At 34.7% G+C, this 25,654-nt stretch overlaps 1 protein-coding gene across 1 annotated transcript in view; it reads left to right on the forward strand.

Annotated features, from left to right (window-relative positions):
- LOC136037222 (transmembrane 9 superfamily member 2-like) overlaps window positions 1–25,654 on the forward strand; it is a 152,565-nt gene that overhangs the window by 120,477 nt on the left and 6,434 nt on the right. The window contains exons 11-14 of the mRNA XM_065719825.1: window positions 15,652–15,811; window positions 18,706–18,857; window positions 22,835–22,946; window positions 24,534–24,705. Coding sequence (XP_065575897.1) covers window positions 15,652–15,811; window positions 18,706–18,857; window positions 22,835–22,946; window positions 24,534–24,705 — 596 coding nt within the window. The remainder of the gene's footprint in view (window positions 1–15,651; window positions 15,812–18,705; window positions 18,858–22,834; window positions 22,947–24,533; window positions 24,706–25,654) is intronic.

The raw sequence follows: 25,654 nt of genomic DNA on the forward strand, positions 1-25,654 counted from the left end.
AATATCTGCACATAGCAAACTGCAGCTGCGATATAGATCTACTTACTGGCTGGTACAACTCTGTAATTCTCGGGGGAGGGGGTCTTGTTTAATCAACTTCTCAAACGGGTACAAGATATTCGAAGACTTTCTAGCTAACATTATCGTACAATCCCTCGCTATCGATTGCAAGATTCCTGTTGTTTTTAAGGATTCTGGACATTTGTTATTCTAAAAACAGGCCTTTTTTAGAGAATTTAATTGGGAAAAGTTGATTCACTGGGCCATATCGAGGATTTCTTAGATGGGGAGAGGGTACAAATTTTTTTTAAAAAAAACACCAAAACTTTGTTTAGATGCAATTTTGTTACGTTTACCAGTTTTTGTTTACGAGTTGGGCAAACATTTCGGGGGGGAGGGGGTTAAATCCCCCTACGTAGATACAACTTTGTATATTCATGAATAAATATAGTTTTTGAAATACTTGGTAACAAAATATCATAGCAGTAATTAATGCATTAAAAATCAACTTATTGGTATGCTCAAATATTACCAGTGACAGGTATTTGAAATGTTGCTGATCATTCATGTCAGTCAAGGAGTTTAAAAACACGACACAAGCTAGCGTTAATCACCCCTAAACTCTAACACTATCTTTGGTCTTTAGAAATTCTGCACTTACGTGGGACACGCACAATTTAGAAACCTGGAATGTATTGAGTAAGTAGAGCGCTCTCAAACAAAGCACACAATTGAATTGAATTCGTATTGCTAATCTAAATGTGATATTTTCTATATTATCTACATCTTATCCAAAGCCGCCCAAGTTCAGACAAAAAAATTGTTTCATTGGCTCTCGTTTCGGGAGAATAGTCCAAATAAGAACATAATTTTTAGAAAAAATTTGAACACGTATTTCTTTGTTTGATTGACTTAATTGGAATAATATGGGTGCCTAGTTTCCCCTCTGCTACAGAAAACAGTTTGTAAAAGAATGGATGACCCTTCTGGAGCTTCGGTAACCCCATTTCAGCGGTGATCAAATTCTATCCGGGCCCCCTTAATTTAAAAAAAATGAATAAGATAACAACTCATCGTGGCACACGGCTACCTGAGGCACTGCCGTACAACTGTGCAGTGGCGTCAATCGGGGTGGGGGGCATGTGCCTCCTTAGATTTTTCGCCTCTCCCCTCAATTTTCAAAATATCCTTCCTTATAAGATTTAAAAAAAAAATAAATCGTCTCCCATAGATTTTGAAAACATACATTCCCCCTCCTCTCTTAATTATTGTGAATTGACACCACTGAAGTTACGTCAGTTTCTTGTCTGTTCCTACATCGAGGGTGGCAAAGACAGGTTTGAATTTCAGTTCCTAGGGTTTCCAAGCATTTGTTTCTGTCAAAATGCCAGCTCATTCCCTTATTAGCACCGACACAGAGAAGTATCACGCATTTTTAGCCCCCCCCCCCTTATTTTTTCTGAACTTCTGATATTTATACACACGAATTGTACGTCTGATTGATAGTTTTAAAATGATTGTAGTTTCATTGATATTTTGTAGTTTTGGCAAAAACCTAGTTCGGCATTTTTTTTTTTCCTGGGATAGTAACTTTCAAATGCAAATTTTATATTATCTTATAAATTAACACTACATAAATTTTACGAAAGAGCGGAAAAACTTCAATATTGTGTACCAAAAATAAAATGCCGCCTGAGATTCTCATGCTGTTTTGTGGCATTTTCTCCTCCCCCCCCCACAGTTTTCTAAATTTTCTAAAACGAATAAGTCCGTTACTAAAATATGATTCCAGTTTCCCAGGTAAGTGATGAAGTCCTTTAGATCATCCTTTCTCAAAATTTCTAAGGTTGCTACATTCCAAACAGATCTAATATAAACTCAGTAATATCACAACACCCGAATAATAAAAGTAATTCGAGTCTTATCATTTGTTTCGCTAGTAGTAATCAGTTATTTCGTTAGCTATTGATTGATACATGATAGTTCCTTTACGTAAGTTATCATTTTATATATAATGTATATTTCATTGAAATATACTAATTAATCAATAAAAGGTTATCTTGTATTTGTATTTCACTCTTTCTTATCGATTGTGACCCTGTGTCTATGGGATCACAACCCTGAGGTTGGGAAGCGATGGCTTAGACATCCAGCAACATTTGTAGAGTTGACTCGAATTTTGTATATCCTCTACCATTCAATTATTCGTGGATCATTCCTGTCATTCTATGGTAACGCCCATTCATAATGAGATTTTACTAATGCCAAATAGCTCGTGATGTTATGAGCCAGTTAGAATTTTTCAGCTAATAAGATAGTTTTATGAAAAATCTGGTTGTCAGGAAAATCTGACAACAGCTTAATATCGGTATTAATAAAAATCTCATTGCGAATCAGCGTTTAAGAAACTTTTTGCACAACAAAAAAATCCCCATCACCCCCCCCCAACTGATTCCTTGTGTGCAGCGTCAGTGATTCTAAAATTTACATAATAATGCATATTTTTACAAAAATTATTGGACTTTTTGGACTTCATTGGACTACAAGTATTATTGACTACAGGAGCCATTGGACTATTTCATTGGACTACAGGAGCAAAAAGGCATAATGATGTCATAGAAGGCAAACTCAATTCCAAAACATAGTTTAGTATCTTACAACAACAAATAATGTTGGATGCATCTTCACGCTTTATCAGACGTATATAACGTCTACATCCTACAGCACAGCTTAGATATACAATACACTAATGAAAACTCGATTTATTTTTGGGACGCAGTGCGTGGTAGCGATACTAGTGGCTGGAGACAGGAAACTGGCAGCCTGAATCTAAAAGATCGGAGCAATTGGACAAACAAAACAAAATTGTGTTCCCGCCTATGGTGTTGTAGTACGATCAAGGAGGCGCCAAGTTCAGAGCTATGTACCAAAAGCTTCTCATGGGCAATATAGGAGATTTCTTAACTGTATTGTATATCTAAGCTGTGACCTACAGGTACAGAAAACTGTTTTTACATATTTAATTGTCGATACAATGACATGTTTGAAATCAATTTTTTGTTTGACCAGTCATCATTTTCCAATCGGACACGCATATTTGTAGTTAATTTTGATGTTTTACGTGTGCCCATCAATAGAATTTTTCAGGCAAGCATTCATTTCGTCTGCAGGGGTTGATCTAGGTATTATAGGTAATGTTTGCCTGAAATCTCCCGCAAGCAATATAAAAAACTTTTTCAAGTTTGTTTTCTCATTGTTTTTTTTTTTTTAATGCTGGAAATTCCCAAGCCCCTTCAAGAAATTTCCCTTCCTTCATGATAAATTCCTCCGTGGAAAGATCCTCACACGTAACGCCCTTCACCCTTTGCGGTGACCTTAATTAATGAGAAATTAATGTACAGCTCGGTTTTAAATGTATGATGGTCGTTCAGTAGCATTATAATCACTCTTTTCATTCGAAGCTATCATCACATTAATGAGTTCAAAATTCCATGATTCTAAAAATCAAGGCGACCAATTTTGTTAATAAAATTCATGAATAAACGACGTACATCCTTCATATGCCACACCAAGTTTAGATCTAATAGGAAGCTTACGCTATAAAAAGTTTACGCTATGAAAATCTAGCTCGTGTGTACAAGGGACAATCAAAAATGACATGATCCATAGTTTCATCTTTACCACAAACACATAAAGGGGAACGTATACATAAAGACGTATATAGAACACATAAAGACGTATTGAAAAAATCAGAACTATTACCATACATAGCACGCCTATCGCTCAAATAACTCAATAATCTTAATCAACGATAAATCGTAACCTTTTTCAACCAATTTATACAAAATTCCGGGGTGCCACGCGTTATCAAAAGCACCTTTAATATCAAAAAATAAACTTAATGTGTAACGCTTTGATTTTTGCTCATTTTCAACTATTGTTACCAATTTATCTGAAGCGTCTATTGTTGATCTACTTTTAACAAATCCAAACTGATCATTTGATACCCATTCACTCTCAAGGTTTGTCTCAAAAACTCCATTCAATATTATTTTCTCTAAAATTTTTCCAAGGTGTGACAAAAGGCTAATAGGCCTATACGATGAAGATATACCATCATTTCGCCTTATTTATATTCTATTTACATTCGCCTCCTTCCACGCTCTTGGAAAATACTTCAATGACAAACATGCATTATAGATTTTTAACAACGTTGGAGATAATATTCCAAAATTTTTCTGTATGACTAAACTTACACTTCCATCCGGTCCAGGAGCTTTTAATGGTTTTAAAGACTTTATTATATCCTCTAGTGAATCTAGCGCAATAGGTTCAGGAACTCCTTCACAGGAGTTTAATTTTTCTTTCACTTTATTTCTTATATTTTTATGATAGAAACTCTCGCTTTGTAAATCATCACTCGGAAACCACTTCTTTAACAGTTCTTCGCCAGCTTCAGCATACGAAGAGGTCTGAGTCCCGTCACTTTTTTGCATATGAATAGGTAATACAGGGGGGGGGGTTTGAGCTACATACTTTATGAATTGTATTCCAAGGGTCTACACTTGCCTGTTCAGCACAAAATCGTTTCCAATCATCAAATTTAGCTTTTCTGATTGCATTTCCATATTGTTTTTTTGCATCTAACAATTTCGTTTCTAATTCGGGACTTCTAAATTTTTTTATTATTTTTTAATTTTTTATATTTTATATAATAAATTTTTTTTAATCTAAATTTGGCATCTAACAATTTCGTTTCTAATTCGGGACTTCTAAATTTTTTGTAAGCTCTATCGGCTCTACAAAAATTTCTACAGAGTTGGGTTAGGTCATAATTCCACCATCGTTTATAATTAGAAAATTTACAATAGCTCTTTCTGGGGGTTGAACTTTCAGTGCATTTTTGTATTAAATTTGTCAAGTTGGAAACTATAACATCTATATCTTCCCGTGAACAAACGGGTAAACTGTAAATACCATCTATATCTTGTAATGATACTGTGCTAAAAATATTCCAATCAGTCTTTTTATAATTATAGCGAACAGGGCCTGAATTATGTTGAAACTCAGCTTCCCCAAAATCGAGTGAGAACGTGATATAACTATGATCGGATTATTCTTACAAACAACACACAAGAAAAGTATGCACAATAATAACGAACAGAAACTAATTCAGAAGTGTCCCCTTACACACAAAAAAAAAAATAAAAAAAAAATCGAAAGAAAAGTAAATTTGGAGTACATTTAATTACTATTTTTATTCCAACCTACTTACCTCAGTAAACTACAGCTTAGGCTGTTCGTTGAGAAAGTAAGGCCTAGGTAATAGCAGGTACTGGTATATACACAAAAAAAAAAAACAAATGAAAATTTAGTACAAGCAAAATTTCAATGTTTAAGCATGAAGAGATATTTTTTTATACTTCTATTCTAAAACCAAAAGTCACCTTAAGTATTCCATCTATGTAACACGTTACGACGTCACTTTCCATTGCAATTCAAATTCCTGTGGTGAAGGGTTAGAAAAGCCACTCTTTAATAAGGACTACATGTGATTTAATGAGTGAAAATGAATGGGTGTTATATTACAGACGCATTTGGGCATCTTGTGTGCAAATTTTGGTAAGACCAAATTAGGAGTCCACTCGCATTATGTAGTTTAAAGCCCAGGACAGGGTTGTTTCCACGATTTTTTATTCAGTTAAGGAGGGGGGATGTTGCAAAAGGGTCTTTTCTGGGGGAGGAGGTTACAAAAAAAAATTAAAAAGCGTCAAAAATTTCTTTATATTCATTTTTTTTATATTTATACGAGTCGGACAAACATTTCGGGTGGGGGAGGTCAAAGACCCTACCCCTCCCCCATGGAAACATTCTTTGCTCAGACCCTTCTGTAGTCACACTTGTCGATAAAACTAGAATTGTGCACGATTACAGCGGCGCTTGCACCCACCGTTCAAAATTTCTTGATCTGAACAATATTCAACTCACAAGAATAAAGTTGACAACTCTGATTGGTCAATTGATTGACCAATCAAGAGTTAGGGCATAATTTTCAAGAATCAAGAGTTAGGGGATAATTTTCTGAAACTAAAAACTAAATTTTTACCAATATGCGATACCCAGCTGTAGAAAATTATTGTCATCATATCTAAACCTTAGGTACGCCGCTTAAATTAGACCTCTATTGCCACACAGTCGAGAAATTAAAAGAATCACCGATAATATAGATTTCCTTTCGATTGCTGCATGATCTCCAATTCCCCACTGCCATTCAGAACTTGTGAAAGGTGCAATGCCCGAATCATTTTTGAGACCCTGGCATATCGTCAAAAATCTGGTCTTGGAGGTGGAAGAGGTTTGAATAGTTAAAGCATGATTTTAGGCCAGTAGAAGCAAAGGGGGGGGGGGGCTATTGATTGGTGAAGCTAGTCAGCAGACATAATTTGAGTTGCAGAAGCAATAAAAACGTAAATAAAAAAACAAAGCGAAAAATAAATAAAAAGGGCAAAGAAGATTTATTGCTAACTTGAACTACTGGACTAACCATATGCCTAAATAAACATTCCTCAGGAAAGCTGTCTTGGGTTCTAATTTTTTAATTAAGCATGGAAACACAGTTTAACATGTACAAGAGATTCTTACAAAAATCACAATTTATCAATATTTCGAGAAAAGAAGATTAAAAGTAAATTTATTGTGAAACGTTAAGTGTACTTCCATTTTCTAGATGCTTCCATAACTCTTCAGCTTCAAAGAGGGCGATCCTCTGGGCACATCCCAGTAACAGTTTTAGGCCTCATAACCTGGGTGGAGAGAGGTATACCCGTAAAAACATAAAATAAACGGAATTTAATGTCAGAAAAACTGCATGGGGGAGAGCAGCTTCCCTCCCTAGCCCACGCCTATAACCGCCACTGATTCTCCCCTAATATTGTTTCTGGAGTGGTTGTTCCTTGAGGCTGCGACTCACTACTTCAGCTGTTTCTCATTACTTCATTTTTGACTCATTACTTCAACTTTTGAGGCACTTAATCCTCAATTTTGGTAATAATTTTAAGAGCATGGACAGGTAGGAGACAATCAAACTTTTTTTTTTTGCTATAAGATACAGTTATCTTCAACCTCTGAACCGCTTCAAAAGAAAATTTAAACCATTCACTCGGAGAAACGCATTATTATTAGCGCTGAACTTATAACACTAGTGAAATGACAACCAGATACTTTGGGACTCCCTACGAACAAAGCTTGAGACGGGTACCCAAGTCTCAGAAAAAAAAAACTTAAAATTTCTTGGTATACAAGTCAGAGCTTCGCTTAGTTTGGAGCCTATTGCATTAGCTGTTTAAATTGTGCTTTCCTTAAATTGAAAGCTTGCTTGCTGGAGTGCTATATTGAAGGTGTAAGTTTGTAAGTAGAATAAGTGCATAAACAAATTAAGTGCACTTAAGATTCTGATTCTACCACAGAAGCGAACCCACAGAATAAATCGCCTCCAACCATGCTAAACTGTTCAGCTGTCAAGCACAGTACTCAAGGGGATGTAAGACGGCCTAAGATAAACAGTGTGTCACAGGTCAGTAATAATTGACAGAGATCGATATTATATAATTCAAACATTATTAAATTAGCTTGCATAAAGCTTTAGTTACCTTAAGGCAAGATTTTCAACAATTCAATTTTATTTCGTAAAATTTTTCAATTAAAACATTCTACTTTTTCATCTTCACAAAAAAAAAAAAAAAAAAAATCTGCAGAGATCTAGGTTCTTTTTCTTCTTCTGATATGACACTCCCTTCCTTGGACAGGCACTTCTTACTGCCTAAAAAGAAAGACGTTTTTTTAAGTTGTACTTTTTTTTTGAAGTGTCCCGAAAAGAAAAATCCCTCTAGGATGGCATTAAATAAAAAAACAAGTTTTGTTTTAACTGCAAGAAAGGAGCTACATTAAAATTTAAAAAGAAAAGAAATTATTCTGTATATGAAAAGGAATGACCCCCCCCCCCCCTCAACGCCTGGCTCTACTCTAAAGTTTGACTCTTTCTCACAACTCTACTTTTTGAAACAGTTAAAAAACTTTAGCGTAAAGAGCAAGGCGCTGAGGAGGGGTCAACCCCTTTTATATACAGAATGATTTCTGTTCGTTTTAAGTTTTAATGTAGCTCCTTACTTGCAGCTAAAATGCTTGTTTCTTATTTAATTTATAAACTTTTTTAATTAATGCATATTTTGATTTTCGCTCTCCACACACAAATAATCAAAACGAAACTTGCATATTAATTTTTTTTGGTTAAATGGCTTTCTCATAGTTTTAATCGGAAAATTTCGACGCAAAAAGAAGAGAGGGAGGAGGTCTAGTTGCCCTCCAATTCTTTGATTACTTAAAAAGGCAACTAGAACTTCTAATTTCCATTAGAATGAGTCCTCTTGCGACATTCTAGAACCACTGGGTCGATACGATCACCCCTGGGAAAAAACAAAAACAAATAAATAAACACGTATCCCTGATCGGTTTTCTGGCAAAAAATTCAATTTTTTTTTAGTTGGGAGCTTGAAACTTCTACAGTAGGGTTCTCTGATGGGCTGAACCTGATGGTGTGATTTTCTTTACGATTCTATGTTTTTTAGGGGGTGTTTTTCCCTATTTTTTTTATAAGACTAAATTTCTTTTATGGATAAGACTAAAATTTGATGAAACTTGTATGTTTAAAATCAGCACAAAATGCAATTCTTTTGATGTAACTCTTGGTATCAAAATTCCATTTTTTTAGGGTTTCGGTTACTATTGAGCCGGGTCGTTCCATACTACAGTTCGTTACCACGAACTGTTTGATAATGAAGCCTAAACTAGAAATAGTAGAAAGTTGTAAATTAATCTTAGACTAGCCGGTTATACCTGGATTGGTTTGCTTTTAGAGGCAAAACACATACCATCAAAATTTTTTTGCTTTATTAGTTTTAAACCTTGGTACAAGAGGATTTTATCTGCACGTAGGGGAGATGACGGGAAGGGGCTTAATACAAATCCAAAATAGCCTAGAAAATAATAGGAAAAAATGTGAACAAGAATTCGGTTTGAAGGATTTTACCCCCCCCCCACCCCTTTAGAATAATCTTGTTATTTCCACCTACTTTATATTTCATAGATGCAATTATACACAGAAAAAAAAATATAGACTTCAATGTTCATACACAAAGATTTAGGGGATAAGATTCAGAAGGATTCTCCCAAATACGGAAAAGGTTTTGATACTACAAAGCGCATTTTGTTTTTGGCCCTGGCCAAAGATCTATTCTGTTTAATTGTCAAGTTCACAGTGTACTCCAAAAAGAAGTCCAGGCAAATCACTATTTTAAGTTATAGGGTCACGTAGGAAATAACAGCAAATATCATGTTTCAAAAAAGAGAAATGAAAAAGACTTGCCATAAATTCGTTGATCTCGTGGACTATGCAATAGCCAAAGCACCCTAGGAAATCATGGGAAAAAATGAGAACAAGAATTCGGTTTGAAGTATTTGACCCCCCCCCCCCCTTAGAAGAATCTTGTTAGTTCTATTTAATTTCGATTTTATAGATGCAATTATGCACAGAAGAAAATATATGGTTCATAAACAAAGATTTAAGGGATAGCATTTAGAGGATTCTCCAAAATACGGAAAAGGTTCTGATTCTGCAAAGCTCATTTTATTTTTCACCCCAGCCAAAGATTTATGCCTATACAATAGGATAGAAACTATAGATGGCGAATTGAGCTCAAAATCATCTTTTTTTTTTGCTAGAATGCATTAATTTTGGACAGCAGTTAGGCCCATTTAACATGTTTCCTATGAGATTTTGTTAGGGAAAAAGCAGGCAGTACACAACCAGGTGCTTGAACAAGACTGAACTCTTATCCTCGCAAGACACATGTTTTAAGGCTTTTATTATAATTATTTCTGTAGGTGACATATTCATAAATGTCAACTGATATTGTACACTCTGGCACCCAGATGAGTATTTCATCCAACTCGTACAAGTGGTTATTTTTTAACGAGTGTTTACTGTTGATTTTCAAGAGTATTCTTTTATCTGTGAAAAATTATACCGAATGAGAATTCAAAATATTCGGTATTAAATCGTGTTGCAGTTTTCATTCTTTTATCAACAGTTACTTGTCAGTTTTTCGCTTTTTCTTCTTGAACTAAAATAAAAGAACAGAGATAGCTTTAATACGTATTAGAAAATAATAGCACCCCAAATAACAAGGCGTCTCCTAGTTAAATTGAAATAGTAAAAAAGAAAAGAAAAAGAAAGGACAAAATCGAGAAAGGACAAAAAAATGGCTATAAGACGAAGCACGACACAACTACTACAACTGCTACTACTAAAAAACTCTCAACTTACAATCAAGGGAAAAATGGCACGAATTAAAAATGAACAAAAATTTGAAATATGATTTTAGACTGCACTTTTTTTCTTTTATGTCTTAAGTTTCCAGTTTTAAAAGTTAAAAAAAAAGTTTTGAGCAAGCTAGAAATACAGAAAACAGATTAGTGCATTCAAAAAGTTGTATTCAGTTCAAATGTGCAGCATAATTCTTGTTTCATGCTTAAATTATTGGTCTTCGTTTTACAGCAGCTTCTTTGATACAAATCATCTCTGTTGAAATAACTGATCTTCATCAACTAAACAAGCCGAGATTTATTCTTGTTTTGTTTTATACTAAATAAAACTTTATCTGGTTCAAGATGGTAGATATGTGCCTGAATAGAAGCTGGCGTGATAATGATATAGTTTTAATCATGGTCTTGCTTTGCGAAATGACCCAAAAGTGTAGATCTAAATTTTGTGTCAAGAGGAGGTGGATCTTCAGAAAATAACGAGGAAAAATGACTTTCCCAAGAGCTTAACTTTATCGGATTGTCCTCAGCTGAACAAGTCGAGGTAAATTTTAAAACATGACGCCAGAATAGGTGGGGATTATTTTTGATATCTTGCGAAAGATTGCTGATTTGACACCATTTCTATATACACGCTTCGTATATTTGACGATTTGAAATAAACAACCTGACCTTGGATCACCTTAGTTGGCCCAAATGAGCAAGAAAACTTCTTATTCACTGCAATCGCAGGCCACCAGAAGGACGGCCAGATGTCAGTTTAGCAGGCCAAATAAAGAAGTTGGGTCATGCGAGAGCTCTAGCTGTGGGACATTATCAGCACTTAGAAGGTGTTCATTGATGCACACAATTTCATAACTACTAATCAGTCTTTTGAGAGTTAGAAGCTTGTCACGAACACCATTGAACTTTGGATAAAATAAGGACACGGTTGAATTAGAGATCACCATCACTTAAAAATTAAAACGGACGGATGAATTCAATCTTCCCAAGGCCCTTTGAACAGGGAGGTACTTCTTAAGCTCCAGACACATCAAGCTATTGTTACGATGATTCCCTCCACAATCAACGTACTTAACAATCTGAGAAGATCATGCTTGGTTCTTGTTAGTGTAATCCCCTCCACATTTATTACATTTAACAGGGTTCTTACAGTCCCTTACAAAATACCGAAATCCTTGGCAATTTTAGCACTGCTTATGCTTTTCGATTGACAGAGTCACTCGGAAAAGGCAATATTCAATCTTGATGTCAAACTCTTCTTTAGTTTTAAAGTTCCGCTCTACTATTCTAAAACTTCCACACCTTATCAGACTTGCAACGCTACTATCATGCCCTGGAATCTGAGAGACATCATAATCGGGATCCATCTAGATAATACCGGCATCTTCAGTTATAATAGCTCTGGCTCGAATTTTTAATGTGGGGGGAAGGGTGGAGGTGGCTGCAACTGCTGCAATGGTAAACTCTTCATCGATTAAATGATCAACCAGTACATTTTTTCTTTTATCTTTTAACTTTATCTGCGCAGCCAGCTTTCTGCATTAATGCACGTTTGTTCTTCGGGTTATGAACGTTAATACTTGCAAGACTGTTCTTTAGCACAACAGTAACGATGGGGGGCTGATGTGGTGACGTTGATGGGCAAACAGTTGAGACTGTAACCTGTGAGCAAGTTTCTTGCTTTTTCACCAAGAAATTTAGAATACGAATACACTCGTTTAGGCGTGACGCCACAATCCTAGTAGCATCATTTAGAAACGATGGCAAATCCGATGGGTCTATAATGACAAAAAGCGGTGGAGGTTCATCTTGTTGCACTAAGCCACTAATTAGTTTGTAAATATCTGATGGCAAAGATATAGCAACCTCTTCGCTTTTCAAAAATATCCACTTGAAAAGCCTTTTTGCACGTCTCGATCGCATTCTTAATTGCATCTTTTCAAAAAAAAACTCTGCAGCAATTTGAAAGATTCAGTCCTTATGTTTCGCTATATGCTGCAGCAAAATGCTCAACACCGGACAAACAAAGATAGTGCCTGTCATCGCTTGATTACCATCCTACCAGCTCTCACTTCACAATTGAAAATAATCGTCCTAGTCACTATAATTCTTATTGCAACATGATATAAATCTTAAGATAAAAAACCTACTGAATTAATAATCGACAGTGCAATATCTTTAATAGGTAGGTCAGTAAGTATAAGTAGAGATTATGCATCACTATAATCTCTATTGCGAAATTTTTTGTTTCTTCACATAACACTTAATGAATTAATAATGTCCAAGCAGTATCCGATTTAGATGTTGACACTTTGAACTCTGACTCAATACTGTTGATTTGTTTGACAATGACATAATATTGGGGGTTTATTAACAGCTCAGGTATTATGCATAGCAAACCCACAACCCTTTGCCTTATAATTTGGAGTTAGTAACCGGTTGGTTTTAAGGAATAATCAATAATCAAATGAAGAATTTTTTTTTGACAGAATTTTTTCAACTGCAAGCGAAAATTTCAGATGACCCGAAGTTATTTCGAAATTTAGCAGGGTAGAATTTGCTCCTTACTTACAGATTGTTACCATGAATTATTTGATTAACTGATCAGGCTTGGAATCAACTTTCAGATTGGACATTGGTGGCAGACTTGGACAATAATTTTATGACAAGATCGTATAGGCATTTCTGAGACCCTTATTACAAGACTTGCATGACCTAACTGGATCAGTTTTTCTTGGAACTAAAGACTCACTGCTGAAAATCTGGAGACCCATGATAGATACAGCTGCTGATGAAGATTGCTTTGCATTGACTACTGAAACTTCATCAATTTCTTCCTACAAACTGGCTTTATTTTGTAGTGGCTGAATCACAGGGACAGTGACTTCACTTGCATCTGTTGATACAGATTCTATTAAGGTCCAATCCATGTCTATTGCTATTTTACGCTAAACTTGGAGATGATCGTCATAGTTAATACACAGTCACTAGAAACATGAATTGAGGTATATGACAATTGTAACCTGATCTGAAGTAGGATCTGAGCAAGGCCTGTAAGCTTATGTTTTATGTAGCCAAGACTTTTGGAGGTTCTCAGCAACATTTGAGAGTCCACCCACACTAAACAGAGCTTAAGAGCAGGCCTTTGTCAAGTTATGGATACAGCTGTGCATGCTGTATATCAACATATATGAGTCAGTGAATTGAACATGTTATTCTTCTTCTTGGCTATTTGCGAAATAAATTTCTATGTTGGATATTTTCTGCTGGACTCTCACCAGTGGATACCAGAAAAAGCCTAAATAATATCGTTTTCGATATTGATACTTAGGCTTTGATATTCAGTATTGATATTTGGTGTGATATATTGATATTGATATTTAATATAATCCAACACTTCTTTTAAGCACTGATTTTTAAATATATATATATATATATATATATTATTATTATTATTATTATTATTATTATTATTAATCTATTACCCTCAAAAACAGAAAAGACAGAGTATTTAAAAGAAAAAGAAAGAAAAGCACAAAAATGTAAATACACTTCCACTACAAATATTATAAAATAATACTGGTCCAGGGGTGGTTGGCTCTTAAAACATTGGTACTGAATTTGGAGCTTCTTCTCTGTATGGCCATGGAAGGGTTGTGACATTATATTTCCTGGAGATGTCACCATTGCTGTGCCACAAAGGGAGACGCAGGAGAAACTTGGCATATCTGTAAAATCCACTGCAAATGGCCTTCATTTTGGTAGCTGTGAAAACTTTCCAGAGGGGAACCAGAGCAAGCAGATGGGGGGTAGTAAAAGCATTGTATAGCCGGGCAAGGAGAGGACAATTGAAACGATACTTATTGGCAACAAGTAATCCATAAGCCGCTTGTAGACAGGAACAGAGGTGGTTTGTCAGTGCTGAGTGTGTGTCCTTCAATGTAGAAGAAATAGGAAGGCCAAGATACGCAAGGGACTCACAACACTTAATCAAAGTGTTGCCAATTTTAACGGAGAGGTTAATTGGAAGCTTATTTTTGAACCATTGAAGAAAAGAAGTTCTGTTTTAGATTTGTTGAAGTAAAGTCCAATCTCCTTGTATGCTGCTGCAAGTGAGTCATAATTTTGTTGAAATAATGATATCAAACGAGAAACATGAAGAATGTCATCAGTAAAGTTCAGCAGCAAAAGATTAATCCCACAGAAAAAGCACGATGGCTTTATTACTTGCTGTGCTTTGATAATAGTGTTATTAAACAGTGATGGAGAAGTTTTGCCACCTTGATGTATGCTTTTCTTGACACTCAGCATTTCTTTAGAAGGAAAAGTGCTGGACGGAGAGAGGATCAAGATGACAGCCAAGAGCTTGTAGTACATACTGTAAACAGGGGAAAAGATGCAAGAGGAAACACATCGCTGAAGGGCTTTGAGCAGGATATGGCCATGTATGCCAGAATCAAAGGCTCTCCTAACATCAAGTGCTCCAAAGACGAGAAGATCACCATTTTTATATGCATCAATAAGAAGATTTGCAAGATTGCTGTGAATGTGTTCCCGTCCTGAGTGCTTTTTGAACCCGAACTGGTTGTCCCGAGTAATGCATCGAAGTGCAATTTCATCAAAATAAGGGATTTAAATAGCTTAAATAAGGATTTAAATAGCTTAAAAATAAGGGATTTATATATATATATATATATATATATATATATATATATACATATATATATATATATATATATATATATATATATATATATATATACATATATATATATATATATATATATATATATATATATATATATATATATATATATATATATATATATATATATATATTATATATATATATATATATATATATATATATATATATATATATATATATATTTATATATATATTTATATATATATATATATATATATTTATATATATATATATATATATATATATATATATATATATATATATATATATATATATATATATATATATATATATATATAAATATATATATATATATATATTTATATATATATATATATATATATATATATATATATATATATATATATATATATATATATATATATATATATATATATATATATATATATATATATATCTATTTTCCATTAATTGTATAACTGTTAACTGTCCATTGTCAACTGAACACTTTCATTGTCCATTGACTAGTTGTATACCTATCCATTAATTGTCTGCTTTAACTATATAATTCAATTGAGTAATTACTGGTTCTTTCCTTTTAGCTTCATTTTCTCTATATTCTTCTTATTGAATATTGTGCTATGGGCCAACTCAAGCTCAGCAACTGTCCCTTTTCCAACACTTGTTGCCCTTTTGGCCCTCTCGTTCGGAATTTCACTGCCTCTAACTTTTGTTGGCGCTTTCTTTGGATTCAGGAAAAGGGTAAGAATTTTGTTTGATAATAAGTAATTAATTTACACCCCAACACCTAGTTGGTGGGGGCGCTTCGCGCCCCCCCCCAAGCCCCCGTGCGCGTAAGTTGTTACGCTCCATATTAGTTACGCGCCATTGTAGTTGTGTCCCTATGTCCCACCTGTGAATATAGATAGATATATATATATATATATATATATATATATATATATATATATATATATATATATATATATATATATATATATATATATATATGTTTTTGACTACGTAAAACTTGCGAATATACAACATTCTTTGCTGTCCCATTGTCTGTGCATATAAATAGATTGTCAGGTTTACCGACTCTTGAACATGCAACATATAATGGTCCATGGGAAAACAATCCGTGTTCAGATCTATACCTCATGATTCTAATGATTGCCCTTGAGCTTTGTTGATGGTGATTGCTAATCAACCATTCCCTGTCCCGGTGTCCCGGTCGTCATTTATATCCCCCTGTGCCCCCCGGCGTCCCCGTTGTAGTTGTGTCCCTGTGTCCCGGTCGTCATTTATATTCCCTGTTTCCCGGTCGTCATTTGTATCCCGGTGTCCCGGTCTATTAGGAATAATAATGCATTGCACTGCATTTCTTATTCATTTCTTTGTTAGTGGCTGGATTCATCAATTTAATATTAAAGTGATAGCCGTCGGCTCCATCCCAAAAAATGATAGGATATTGTAGGGCATCGTAGCATCGATGAGTTTCAGCAATTCTTAACAACTGAGCGTTTCGCTTATGTAGAATAATATCTCGAGGTAAAAACTGATCACCGACCATAACGATTGCCACTTCGTCGATATTCGGAGCATTGTATCTACGCACATGTTGGCCAGGAGGCGTTTTGTCAGCGGAAATAACAATTTTATGAGTATCAGTAGGCATCAAATCGATGGCTGTTTTGAACAGACGCACTAAATTATTATTTTCGTGGAAAAGATGTTGCAATTGGGAAACGATTGTCCTTTCAACGTTGGGAGAAATTTCGCAACGTGCATTCAATTCAGAATTTCTATCACTGATGAAGTACAATTGTAAAAATTTATGATTCTCGCCTGAGAATGGTAGAAGGGACCCTGCTTTATGATAAATTTGCCCTTTTACTTTGAAAGTAGACATAAATTGATCTGGATTTTCGATTTGGGCTCCAAACGACGTCATTTGGAAACATGAGTTGTATTGTCTGATTTTTGACAAAAAACGCTTAGATTCTGATGTAGTCCCAGTAAGGAAAGTCTTCAATGGCTCTGGTGGTGCAGCCAATAGAGGAAGTTTAACTTTTCCTGAGGCGCAACACATTCCCATTGTTTCACCATTGAATTTCAAGGCCTTGCAATAGGGACAAATTTTAGACATTGTCCCGATTTGAACACATCTACTCAAGCTATAATCATCGACTGGGTTGTACTTGAATGCCAGGCGATAACTTTCAGATTGCTCTGATTCCTCGGCACGCTTTCTTTTCTTACTTTCTCTATCAGCAGCAAGCCTGATTTCTTGCTGTTCTTGTAATTCCTCGGCACGCTTTCTTTTCTTACTTTCTCTATCAGCAGCAAGCCTGATTTCTTGCTGTTCTTGTGATTCCTCGGCACGCTTTCTTTTCTTACTTTCTCTATCAGCAGCAAGCCTGATTTCTTGCTGTTCTTGTAATTCCTCGGCACGCCTTCTTTTTTCACATTCTCTTTTAGCAGCAAGTCTGCTTCTGCGTTGCTCTGGTAGTTCCTCGGCATGCTTTCTGTTCTTTCTTTCTCTATCAGCCTCAAGCCTGTTTCCCTGCTGGTCTTTTGATTCCTCGGCACGCCTTCTTTTTTCACTTTCTCTTTTAGCAGCAAGTCTGCTTTCGCGTTGCTCTGGTAGTTCCTCGGCACGCTTTCTTTTCTGACTTTCTCTATCAGCAGCAAGTTTTTTGGCATAGACTCTTTGAGCATCTTCATCAGTCATTGTAAACTTAAACATTAATAGATTTCTACGCGAACATAAGTCTTATATAACTTGAATGACGTCACCTTCAAAGCAAAAATGACGGCAACTAATTTCATGACGTCAGCCGAAACATGACGTCACCTGATCCACAGATCCACAGACAGACAGACAACTTATTTTTATATAGAGATATATATATATATATATATATATATATATATATATATATATATATATATATATATATATATATATATATATATACATATCTATATTTATATATTTGTTAGTCTCATGAAAAGAGAAATCACCAATGCTACAGCACAAACACAAAAAAAAAAAAAAAAAAAAAAAAAAAAAAAAAAAAAAAAAAAAAAAAAAAAAGAGACAGAAGGAGAAAAGGAAGACTGTTTTCCTAAATTAGTGATTAATATAGACCAGCACTTGAATGAGGCCTTAACCCTACTCATCTATACAATCACATAGGTCAAACAGCATAGCCACACACAATCAACCATAAAGAATAATCCATGGACAGGCAGTCATGTCGTCAATAAGTATAAGTCGTCATTTACCGAACAATAGAAAAAATAATATAGACAAATAATTCAGAGGCAACACCCAACATAAGGGCTCATCAGGAGAATACACTGGCCTATATAGGGTTTCGCCACTCTAAATTCTCTACCCAGTACAGTGTTGTGGCTACCACAGAATATCCATGCATTAATGTTAAATTAACATTTAACTTGTTAAATTAACATTTAACTTGCATTAATAGTAACGTAGAGTTCCATGCTCTTTGATATTCATATGTCCAGTCTAATTCAAAAGCTCACAAATTCCTTTTTTTTTTGATATGGAGGAATAAAGCGTTTTATCAGCCGATATTTTTTGTTAGTTATGTATTCCCCATTTTCAGTTTTATTCTTCTCTTTAGGGAACTGAACATCCAGTGAGGACAAATCAGATACCAAGGCAAATACCAGAGCAGAGCTTTTATACCAAACCCTTGCCTGGGATAATTATGGGTGGAATCCTGCCATTTGGATGTATTTTCATACAACTTTTCTTCATTCTCAATTCTATTTGGTGAGGCACTTTCTTTTTCTTGAATCTAGGATTATTGTTATGAGTTTAAAATATATTTTTAGTTTTGAATTTTTAATTAAGAAAAAGAGGTAAAGGTTTTTTAATGTGATAATGCGAGGTAATAATTTTTGGCTAAAGATTCTGAGACTTGAGCGTCTATTTATAATTTTCTCTTTCAAATTCCAAAAGTTTACTTAAGGAATGATAGTATTCATGCCTGTTCACTATCAATAAATATAGAACATGCCAAACACAGTTTTGGTCTGTTTTTCTCAGTTTTTGCATTTAATGCGCATTGCTTCCGCTCTAAAAATAAAATGAATCTCAGATCCCAAAATAAATACTAGGTTTGTTTTGAAACGAAAACATCGTTTTGTTTCTAATATTTCGTTAGAAATGTTAGAAAGCCTCATAGAACCGCGTTTTATAATGATTATCGTTAGTTTGAGCAAGCCTAAAAAGGTAAAAATGCCGCTCGTCATTTACGTAAAAAAAAATCTAGTGGCTAGTGGTCCTTTTTTTATGGGTGTTTTTGAAAATGATGTTTTTTTCCCATATTAATATTTCTAAAATATACAGCAAATTGCAAAACTATAGCTTTATTTTCTAGTTGCAGTACATCCAACAAGAACATTTAGAAATTAGACTAATAATAATATTGTATTTGTGTTTGATTAAATCAACAAATGTACATTCACGAATCTTACTTCTTTTCTTCTTTTTATTATATAAAGAATGAAGTGAGATTCTATCAAATTAGAATTCTCTTTAATGTGAAATGATTAAATCTTTTTTTGAAACAAAAAGGGAATAACGGGGAAGTAGGGAGTGTACGGATAGAAAATAAGGAGCATTAGGACAAAAAACGATTATCTTGAAATCGAAAGGGTGAATGGCATGGAAAGAGGAAACGTTGGGAGAAAAAAACAAGGATAGACAAAAAAAAGGATAAATAGAAAACATGGAGTGCAAGAGTAGAGAAGCATTATCTTAAAAACAAGAAGGTTAAATCCGTGCAAGTGGCAAGCGTTGTAGGAGAAAACATATGGAACAAAAAAAAAGAATTAACACTAAACATAATGTGCAGGAATAGAGAAGAATTATCTTGAAAACAAGAAGGTAATTAGCATAGAAGTGGTGAGCGTAGGGATAGAAAACGAAGATAGACAAACAAGCAAAAAACTAGAAGATACAGAAAATAAGAAACTTAAAGATAGAGAACAATTACCTTGAAAATGAGAAGGTAAATAAGATACAGATAAGGAGCTTAGGGAGATAAAACAAGGACAGACAAACATAGACAAAAAACACGGATAAATGGAAAATAAGGAGCTTAGGGACAGAAAACCATTATCCTGAAAATGAGAAGTTGAATAACATGTAAATAGGGAATGTAGGAAGAGAAAACAAAGATAGACAAACATGAAAAAAATAAGGATAGAAAACCAGGAGCGTAGGGATAGGTGCCGATTATTTTTAAAACAAGGTGAATAGCAAGGTAAGGAGCATACAGACAATAGGGATATGAAAACCTAAAATGAGCTGAAATAAAGTTATATCATAGATGAACCCCAAAACCATTTCTAGCGTCCATCTCAATTTCATCATTGAACTTTGGTTGACCAAAGCTTAGCTTCATGGTTTGATAGATCAAGAAATCCGGACTGGTTTGATAGATGAAGAAATCAAGACTGGTTTGATAGATCAAGAAATCCGGACTGGTTTGATAGATCAAGAAATCCGGAGTGGTTTGATAGATCAAGAAATCCGGACTGGTTTGATAGATCAAGAAATCCGGACTGGTTCGATAGATCAAGAAATCTGGACTGGTTTGATAGATCAAGAAATCCGGACTGGTTTGATAGATCAAGAAATCTGGACTGGTTTGATAGATCAAGAAATCCGGACTGGTTTGATAGATCAAGAAATCCGGACTGGTTTGATAGATCAAGAAATCCGGACTGGTTTGATAGATAGATCAAGAAATCCGGACTGGTTTGATAGATCAAGAAATCCAGATTGGTTTGATAGATCAAGAAATCCGGACTGGTTTGATTGATCAAGAAATCCGGACTGGTTTGATAGATTAAGAAATCTGGACTGGTTTGAAGCTTTCATGCCTAGTAGAGATAGTTCTGTAAGAGCCAATGGTCTTCAATTTCTTAGTGAAAAACTTGACAGCAGCTTTAAGAGTGGATTTGAGCACTTTTTTTTTAAAAAAATGGAGAAGGGATGGATGTCTCTAAAAATCAAAGTGTTAAAAAAATGGTTGCTAGACATATTTCTAATGAAAATTTATGTTACTTTTGCAAATATTGTCAGCTATAGTTCTTAGAAAAAATGACACACAGATAACATCCCGAAAGCCCGAGTGAGAAAGGCCTACCAGAAAATTTACAGTAAGTATGCAAGCAAGAAAATTTGAGAAAGTGCATCAGATAATATGATAGAGTAAAGACTGTGACATTAATTTATTGCACATTTATGCTTATGAATACTTGTGATTATTATAACCGGAAAAAGCTTATCATTCCTGATTTGAGTTCCTCTGCCTTCACTCAATACCCTGAATAAAAAGGTATAAGGATAAAGATATGTTAATAAAACTTTCTGGAATGTATCTAGGACAGAATTAGGGGAAATGGGTTTAAAGTGAAGCCGTTTAGGAAATTACAGCCTAATTAACTTTACACATTTGCCATGGGTTTTGAATAATAGTTTTCTGAGTTATATTTGTTTGTCTCTTGTTTTCGGGTTTTTTTTTTTTTTTTTTTTTTTTTTTTTTTTTTTTTTTTTTTTTTTTTTTTTTCACATTATCCTATGTTATTTTACAATGAGCTGCCTTTTCATTTTGGCATGATACTTGCATATGTGATAGTACGATGATTCGGGGATGCTAATTCTGGAACTTGCTTGTGAAAGATGTCGATTTTTGTTCGTAGAAGGGGCGTTGCTGAAAGATGGATGCAATGCGCCCAGGATTGGAAAAACGATCCATTAAAATGCATATTCCGGGGACTTTTTGCCATCTCGTCTTAAGCCGCTTGACTGCTTCTGCGTCCACTTTAGAAAATTTTATTTGTCATTAACCTGTTTTGGGGTTGGGGCGGGGGCTGTTCGTCTTTCTTGAAGCCCTGACCCTTTCAATAATATGAAAGTTGAAATATAAAACGTTGAAAAAAGTTGTTTTATTGAAATTTTGAATGACATGTTTAAGCTTTTTGAACTGGACTTCTTCGGTTTTCAGAGGACTTTTTTTAGCAGAAATTTTTTCCGGTGATCTGGGATCCAATTTTTTCCGGTGTGTGCTACTACAATGGTTGTCTATCCCTCAAATATTTTCAATATGGTGTATCTCAGGATCGAATTATCGTAATATGCTTTCAATAGCTCGATAAGGATTATTGATGAGCTGTAAGAAAAAACTACATTTTTCTTGGTTCAAAGCTTTTTTTCCGATGGATCCACTTTCTAATGCTACTGCTTAGAAAGGAGCAAATAGTAATTTCTCTTTCTCAATTACAGACTTAGAAACTGAAATAACAAACCGAACCGGAATCTTGAAGAAGCAGGGCATAAAATGGTAGACGGTGGTATGTTTAGATTTTTTTTGTCTTAAAATATTATTTATTATTATAAGAATATATTTTGGCAAGGGGGCAAAGGAATCGTCTCTTCAGTTTGAAACTGGTGCCTTATCTCCTGTTCGTTTCAGCAAAGCTTTACAGTCGAAAGCTGAAATTTGATTTGAAAAGACATAAGCTTGGGGAGAGAACTTCTGATAGATACCTGAAGCACAGACTATAAACCTAAATTTTGCGCCTCATACACTTTAACCTTACACCTGAAATTTGAGACTTTAGAAAAAAACGAATGTTAGTTACAAATTGAATTTAGATCTGGAGGAAAAGGAGAGTATACAACCCCATTTTTATGTTTATTATTTGGGAAACATTAATTTTGTTTATTTTTTCCAGGTCAAATCAAATGTATTATATGTTTGACTTCCTTTTCTTGGTGTTTATCATTTTGGTTATTACCTGTTCAGATACAACTATACTTCTCTGTTATTTCCACCTATGTGCTGAAGTAAGTAAACTTAAATTCAGACTAATAGTAAAATGTTGTTTCGAAAACTAATCTATGAGAATTTCATAAAATAGCCTGTAACCCTTTAAAATGATGTCGGATGGAAACAGCTTAGACACTAATATACAGTTATAAAAACTACTACTTGCCCATGAGAAGCTTTTGGTGCAGAGCTCTGAACTTGGTGCCTCCTCCAAGCCCGCACTCCGACGCGTAGATCGTACTACAACACCATAGGCAGGAACGCAATTTTGTTTTGTTGCATACACAGCCTAGATACCAATATTGGTATATATGCTGTACTGCCAGTTTTCTGTCTCCAGTCGCTAGCATCGCTACCGCGCACTGTGTCCCAAAAATAAATTGAGTTTTCATAACTGTAGTGGTATCTAAGCTGTGAATGGAGGCAGAAATGAGGCAATTATCAAATCGCCATGTCAGAAAGCCTTGTACAGGAAAATGAAAGCTCTCTGGCTTGAACAACAATTAAAATCCCTTTTTTGAATGAGTGACAATGATGTATTTTTTTTTCTCTACTGCTAACAGGGCACTGGAATATCGTAGAGAGCTTTTTAAGGCCTCGTTTGAAAGTAAATTCCAATATTTAGTGACTCTTGTAATTAATTAAAAATAATATTGAATTCAAATACATTTAGATTAAATTCACGTTGATTTCAAATAGGTTATAATAATAATCAATGCGTTTGACGTTACAATCGCGTTAAAACACATATTTAGAATAATTCTTAACTTTTTGGCTTGCTACAGGTTTTGCATACACAACCTAGATACCAATATTGGTATATATGCTGTGCTGCCAGTTTTCTGTCTCCAGTCGCTAGCATTTTTTGTTATTCTCGCGAAGTTATCCTAGCAGAAAACTTCTCAGCTTTCAGAAGGAGGGAGAATGGTTGTTGCACCCCCTTCCCCTTGGTCGAATTTTCAGTAAACTTTTTTTTTGGGGGGGGGGATTGCTTAAATAGTATATTTTTAAGCTAATTTCTTTGACTTTACAGTTTCCATAGATGACGATGATATTTCGATTGGAACAGTTTTTCGCTGAGTGTGCGATATATAAATATTTATATAATATTAATAGTAATAATATTAGTGGTAACAATAATCATTCTTAATTGCAAAAAAAAAGGCTTTAGCTTGGAAAAACGAAAATAAAATATAAGGAAAGAGAAGAGGACACGGATTTTTGTAACTGATGTGCTTGTTCGATAATCTTTTAAGACTACCGGTGATGGCGGGGCTGTGATTAATCTTAGAATTTTTAGAATTGTGATTTCACGTGCCTGAACTTGATCTTACCTCTTTATGGGAAATGCCACATTCGTGTCATTTTGTTCCAGAAGAAGAGCATGTTTTATCTTAATAAATGTGTTAGAGATCGGCAATTGAGGTTTTGATTTTGTTTTCAAATCCAATTCGATAATAGTATATGCTGCTAGAACCAAATGCCATTTGACAATTGAGGTCCTGTTTTGTTAATTGTTAAGCAGTGTTGTCACATTCACAATCTGGCTGTTTTGCAAACGGTCTATAACTTGGGAAATCATCCAATTCGACATTTTATTTTAGGACTACCAGTGGTGGTGGAGAAGTTTTATGACGTCTGGATTTACAGTATTTTATCTGTTTGCTTACTGCATCCATTACTATATGACTAAATTGAATATCGACCCGGGTGCATCTTCCTTCCTTTATTTTGGATACACCTTTATTATGGTGGCGCTTTTCTTTATAATGACTGGTAAGTCAGTTTGCTTAGTTATTAGCCATAATCTATTTTTGTTTTGTTACTTTTAAAACTCGTTCAGATAATCAGTTTTAGTGTCCTTAGGGAAGTATAAACCAGGGCTAAGAAGTAATGGAGATTTTATGGTTGCTACAACTTAAGGATGAGTCGGTTAAATTTTCACTTTTAGATTAGTAATTAAGAAGTCCTTGGGTCGTCATGAGACCCTATAGTCTCCAGTTTTAAAGATTAGGTGCAAACGGTTGATGTATTTTATTTCTATAATGTTTATCCCCTATTTTTGTCATATTTTTAAAAAATGGCGCGTTCCAGAAACCAATTAACGCTAATGCTAATTATTCCTTTGCTTTTATTTTTCTTCCAAAACACCTGAAAACAAAAGAACTAAAATTTTTGTGCTTTCGATTAGTCTAAGCAGTTGAACTACTGAATTTTATGTTGTTGGCCATTTAAAAAAAAAAATCTAATAATTAACAAGGGTGTATCCAGGATTTTTGTACCGAAGGGGGTGGGTAGGTTTTTTATGAAAAAATCCAAATAAACGTATCAAAATTCATTTATACACTTTTTTGCTACGTTTTTACAAGTCCGACTATTTTTTTTGGGGGGGGGGCAAACCTGGTACCCCCCTGGACACGGCCTCGATAACAAATAATTAATATTCTTGAGGGATAATTGGCTTCTGGAAAATACCCTTAGTATATGATTCTATCAGCAAATTTCTTCGGCATTCTGACTTTATGACATCCAAAGATCAGGGTTGCCATGGACATTACACCAGAGATCGATAAGTCAGAGCAAGTAAAGTTGACTGTACCCCAGTATGAAGTTTAATGGATAATTGTCGATATTTTATATGTGAAATGGAGGCTTCTTGTGTTATAAATAAGTGAAGCAGTTAGGAGAAGCTAAATCTCACAAACCCATACATGAAGTCCTTCAG

The sequence above is a fragment of the Artemia franciscana genome, chromosome 16 (assembly GCF_032884065.1).
Source record: "Artemia franciscana chromosome 16, ASM3288406v1, whole genome shotgun sequence".
Classification (NCBI taxonomy): Eukaryota; Metazoa; Arthropoda; class Branchiopoda; order Anostraca; family Artemiidae; genus Artemia; species Artemia franciscana.